Source organism: Cinclus cinclus, chromosome 9, assembly GCF_963662255.1.
Source record: "Cinclus cinclus chromosome 9, bCinCin1.1, whole genome shotgun sequence".
Lineage (NCBI taxonomy): Eukaryota > Metazoa > Chordata > Aves > Passeriformes > Cinclidae > Cinclus > Cinclus cinclus.
In genome coordinates, this window is record NC_085054.1 from 19319153 (window position 1) to 19325152 (window position 6000).

Consider the following 6000-nt stretch of genomic DNA (forward strand, 5'->3'; position numbering starts at 1 on the left):
ACACTCCTGTCTCACCTTGTTTGCCTATTGTTTTGCATGGAAATGTTCATCAGTTTATAGAATTTAGAGAATGCAAAATCACCTTGAAATCAAGTGCAACAATTCCCTGCTTGGAACACAGAGCTGGCAGCTCTAGTTCCTGTGGCCCATGCTGCCTGCAAAACACAGTTCTTGCAGGCCTCTGCAGCAAAAAGGAAACTTGCAGCACTTCCAGGCAGATAAGAAAAGCTAAAACTGGGATCCTTTCATTGTTTGGAATATCTCAGAGGTCCTGTACCATACTGGGTACCACTGTACTCTTACTCTTACTCCACTTACTCTTTGTAAGAGTATTTGCAACTCGGTCCTTGGTCTCCCCATCACTCCGTCATCCTTGAGCATTTTGCTGAGGTTAACAATCAGGATAGTGATTTTTGCTGTTTAGCAGTGGTTCCCACTGAAAGCTGGATTACACTGGTTTAAACAGTATAAAAAAGGTCTCTGGGTGAAACTATAGACTAGGTGATCAGATTATCCTTCACTACACAGTTCTAGTATCCTTTTTAGGCACATTTTCTTTGTTCAGATATCATCCTGCCACTCTTCAAATACCTCAGATCACAGGACTGCTGAAGAAAAACAGAAAAAAAAGTAAAAAAGCAACTCAGAATAATGACTTTAATCTGCTGTGCAATAATTAGAAATAAACTGCAGTGAGTGTGTAAAACAGCACACACCATCACTCACTTTTCTCATTCAGGATGCCTGTGGCCTCACAGCAATTTATCACTTTTCCCAGAAGCAGCAGCAAGTGATGAACGGGACTGGCAAACAGAACAAGTCATTTCTTCTCCGGGTTAGATCTTCTACTTTCACACAGAATGTATGGTCTGTTTGAACCCTTCTTTGATGAAGAAAATAACTGAAAACATCCCTCTGTGACAGTTCTGTACCCTGTGACACATTGGCTGCCTCACAAGTTCAAAATGCCTTTGGTACCATAGAACCTATGCACACAAAACAGCACTTCAGTCTGAAGAATTAATATGCTGTCAGCTGGTCGTGTTCTTGGCAAGTGAGTGAATTTAATCCAATTACAGCAAAGGTGATGAGGTCAAGCTGACTCTCAGTAAAGAATCACCAGAAAGACTATCCTCAGAACAGAAGACACTGCAGCTTGCTAGACATGCTGTAGTGAAGTTTAGCAATGCTCAGACTTGTTGTAACAAAGGTAAGTGCCAAGAAACTGCTTAGTGCCAGCAAACAGAAGAGGAAAGGGATTCAGCAAGAACACACTTTGTAAAGCACACTGTAATCCTAAGCACTTAATTGCCTTTGGCAAGAGCTGCATCCCATTGCTCTCTCAGAAGTCGTTTTATCTGCAACTTGATGCTCACAGCTACAGGGATGAATGGAGTGGGGGAGGAGAAGCAACTGGGGGAACTAGTGAGAGAACTACAGTTACCAGTCTGTCTTTGATGAGCTACCAAAGCAAAATATAAAAATTACTGGTATGTGCAAAGCCTGATCTGCATATCCAATGACTCTCAGAGAAGCAAATGAAACCAACTCTCCTCTAGGCCCTTTAAATTACCTACAGAGACAAAGAAATTTGTTGTAGAGTTACACACCTGTATTTGTACTTTAGCATTTATGTATGACTGGCCTCACTTTCAGTCATTCTCACTGAACCCATATAAGTCAGTGTGAATTTGAAGGTGTAGCCAAAGTTTGTTTCTTTTCCCTGCTTATAACACAGCATTCACAAATATTTTACAATGTGCTAACCCAAACTCATTGTTCCCACATAAATCGAAGATTTAAAAGTAAATAATGCACCAAGCCTCTTTAATTAAATAAGGAGTTTGGGGGAGGAGTTTCTGCAGACCCTTTTAAATCTTAAAGCCTGCCAACTGGATGAACAAAAGGTAGATTAGGCTCACATGATAAATCCCAGCAAACCTGAAAAGCCTTTGTTAATAAGTCACTAAGGGAATTTTTCTTTTTCCCCTAGAATTTCTGCTCACTAGAAGTGAGAGTTAAGATTATTCAAGCAGATTTGCTTTCCAGCAGCATTAAATGGGTATATGCCTCATGGAGCTCTAATCTCCTCATTTCTATAGAGCTCAATTCTTCTTTCATTCCTACTAAAGCAGAACCAGTTATTCCTAGCTTTTATAGATGGAGCAGCTGCTGAAAGTTCAGAGGCAAAAAAAGTTTATGAAATTAGTTAAGATTCCCACAAAAACTAAGCCGGAATTCTGCATCAGCTTTAATAGCAACAACAACAGGAATGTAAATGTATTTTCATTTCACTTTGGCATTTCTTTAATGTAGCAGGTTACTAATGAGCCTTTTAAGTTTCCATTCATAAGTTAGTGTTCAGTAGCTTGTTCACAGAGTCAAATGACATATTAGTCTGGCAATTAGTTTACTCTTCTGTCTGAAGAGACACTTAATGAAAATATTATTAGAGACAGACCTTGCTGTAGCACACTCAATAGACCCTGTACAATTGCTCAGAAAAGACACAGATTTCAGCAAAACCCATACTGTAAAAGACACAGTCAACATAGGTGTGTTGTGTGCTGTGCTAAATTAAAAAAAAAATACAGAGTCCATCCCACCTGAAACCATCTGGCTTCACCAATTAATCCTTTTCAGCACTATAGATTAATCATATCTTCTCTGTATCCAGTGCTGAAATCCGAACACCATATGTAACCCTATTGTACATCATGGAAACATTCCCATCAGTGGGATGAAGGCAGCTGTACAAAGCTTGCTAAGATCCTGTTTGGTAGAGTGGATGCCACAGAAAAAGTTTAAAAAGTCTACTGCAACAGGTGCAGCAAAGTGTTTCTAGAGCCATGAGAGAAAGGATCACCTAACCTTCCATGGGAGATTATTAGCAAAAAAAAAAAAAAAAAAAAAGTACAATTTAGCATCAAAGAGAGAAGAGTGTGTTAATTGGCCAAGGGAAGAAAAAATTACCTTCATTACTCCTAACTCATACCTGTGGAATAAAGTTTGCAAAAGCTATTGAGTACAGCTCTAAACACAGCAAAAGCAAAAAACCACAGCATGTTTTATTATGTACTTGACAAGTTTATGAATGAAAGTAGATGAGTCTGTCTGCAAAACCAGGATCACTTCCAGCCCATGCTCAGACCTGAATTCAGACTACCTAGAAGAGTCCAACAACCACAGACTGTGGCTACCCATTCTCCAGAGTCTAACCAGAAACTTCAGCCATCTCCTCACATGGCTCTCAAATAGAGCTTCTGAGCAAATTTTCTGGATTTAGACATCCACAGCTTTAAGGCGCAGCATTTGGAGTAGTTCTGAACTCTGTTTACATCTGCATTTTGTTTTAGGAAGGCTCTGAAAGTAATTTGTAGCTTTTAGTTTATAGTGTTTCTAAGTACAGTGTACTTGGCCTGCGTAAGGATATTGGTATGGATTTTGATTGACTGTAAAAATCGGATCATCGCCCAGAGGAAGTCCTAATGAACCTAAAGGAGGAGCCAGGGAGAACAGAGAACACAAAACAGACCAAAAACTGGTGAAAAATTATGCGTCTCTTACATTTAACCTAAGCCAATGGCAATATGTAATCCCAGCTTATTTCAGACATTATAAATTCCCTTTCAGCATTATGCAAGCAAACCAACAGAACTTCACTGAATTATTTCATTCATTCTCCTTTGCACCATGCAGCAGGGCAACTAAAGCTATGGACACATGCTTGCAACAGCAGAGTATCTGATTTGTAACTTTCTTTGCAGCAGACTTTTTAAGACTTCCCTACAAGACCAATAAAAATGGGGTCAGTGATATTAATTGGTATGAGCCTCCCACATTTACATAAAATTCTAGCTGCAATGTTTATTAAACCAGGCATTTTCTTTATGCTCATGTCCATCTAAAAATGTTAAATGACATTAATAGGTCACACACCAGCACAGGACATCCTGCCTATCATTCTAGTGGCTGGTCCTCTGGTAGCAAACTCTCCTACTACAACCAACAAAGTCACTCTGGTTATTTTTGGAGTTAAAACACTTGTCCTGTAGCATTCATTTGCAAAAGGCAAAGGATGTGTGTAACATGAATGTATTATTAAAATGTGTTATCATGAGCACTTTGTTACAAACTGCAGAGCATGCAGTGACTAGCTGCAGACGCATAGTATCACTTGAGGAAACAGAAAATACTGGATATGTGCCAGATGAAAATTAACTAGTCAGTTATTAGTAAATATAATTTTGGTTTAAAAACATAAGGCTCCTGAAATGCATTCCTAGAACCTAGTTCCAGGAACATCTCAGTAAATACATAGTTGCACAGGAAGACATATATCATATTCTACAAATAATAATGCCAGTCATTAGCTGAATAAAATATAAAAAAGATGTGTTCCAGAAGTAGGGAGAGAAAGATAGTAGTTCTCCTAGGGATTTAAAATGAGAGAGAAATTACTATTTCTCTTACAGCTCCACCGACAGAAATACCATTCTCGGCATTCCACAAAGAGGTAGCATAAATTTTGAGGAGTTTTAGTGAGGAACACACCTTCTGCATGTCATGTAACTCCACACCCCCAACCCCCAGATGCTTGCAAACCCCTTAGAAGAAGGGTGTGGAATCAGGTATTTGCACTTATCCTCTCAGCCATTCCCTTTGTAGGGAGAACAATGCAGCCCTCAAAACACTTTTGATTACACTTCCTGACTCTAGGAGAGGTATTTCTGTGGATTTATTCTGCAGAAGACAAGACTAGGGCAAAAAAGTATATTTAAAGGGTAAGAGAAGGGAAGGATCCTCTGTCTTTTCATCTCTAGTCTCCAGCCCCTGCTAGTCTGCCATGCCACTCCCTTCCAGCCTGAGTGCAGGGAGCAGTGCCAGGCCAGAGTCCAGATGTGCACATACAGGAAAGAGGATTAAAAGGCAAAAAATCCCCAAAAGCATATTGCTCCATAGCGTTAAGGCAGCCTGCAGAGGAGTGATTTCCCCGCCTCTGCCAAGTTAATGATTTTAAACACTCATCCCCTTCCCCCATCCTCATGCAGGATGTTTAAGTGGTGTCACCAGGATTTATCCTTCTCTGAGACTCTAAGCATGTTGTGCAACATGATACAAATTACTTTGAGAACAGCAGAAGTTAAAAAAATTATATCCCAGCACATACATTTTGTCCGAAACGTTAAAGACGTAGATCTGTAGATGTGCAGTGAAGGAATGTTGCTACATGTGCCTCCTCATGTGCACCTCTATATTTGAAAGGCTCAGGAGGGCAAGAGACAGCCAGAGAGATTATACTTACAGCCGAGCCTATAAACGCTTCATTTTAAATATCCTTTGCTACCTACCAGCAGAGAACGATAAAACTGTAAAAAATCATACATAAAAGATGACAAGTACTTACTACCAGGTTTGCTTGCTCTGGGATTAATGCACTCCGGGCGGGGAGCCGTAGGTGAGCCCTCCTCCCTGCCGGAGCCCAGCTGACGCTCTCGCCGGGGAAGGGCCGGGAGCTGGGCTGAGACACCCGTAGGAATCCCGCGGCTCCGGTGCTCTAAGCCCGGCATGTACCCGCAGCCCGCGCCGCTAGGCTGGCTCGCTGCAGCGCCGCTACCTCGTCCCCCTAGACAAGCAGGTTTCCCTCTTCTCCTCCTCCTCCTTCTCCGCCTACTTCACCTCCCCCTGCGGAGGATGCCGCGGTGCCCCCACCCGTGCCCGCCCACGGGCTTCCCTCCGCGTCCCGGGGCGCAGCCGGCAGGGAGAGCCCCGCGGCTCCGGGGAGCGCTGCCGGAGCCGCCTCGCCCCGAGCTGCCCAGTCCCAGATCTACGGCTCCGGCCGCAGCCCACCTGCCGCTCTGCTCGGCCGGGCCGGACCGGGCCGGGCCGGGACGGCAGCGGGGGAAGCGCGGATCCCGCGGGGGAAGCGCGGATCCCGCGGGGGAAGCGCGGATCCCGCGGGGGAAGCGGTGCCCAGAGGCGATAGCGCCTGCGGTCGGC

The 6000-nt window shown here is 43.1% G+C and overlaps 1 protein-coding gene across 3 annotated transcripts in view; it reads right to left on the reverse strand.

The window, feature by feature from the left end:
* MYLK (myosin light chain kinase) overlaps positions 1-5602 on the reverse strand; it is a 196753-nt gene extending 191151 nt beyond the window's left edge. For all 3 annotated transcript variants that reach the window (XM_062498729.1, XM_062498730.1, XM_062498731.1), the window contains exon 1: positions 5408-5602. In XM_062498729.1, coding sequence (XP_062354713.1) covers positions 5408-5570 — 163 coding nt within the window. In that variant the 5' untranslated portion in view covers positions 5571-5602. The remainder of the gene's footprint in view (positions 1-5407) is intronic.
* Positions 5603-6000: the final 398 nt, after the last annotated feature.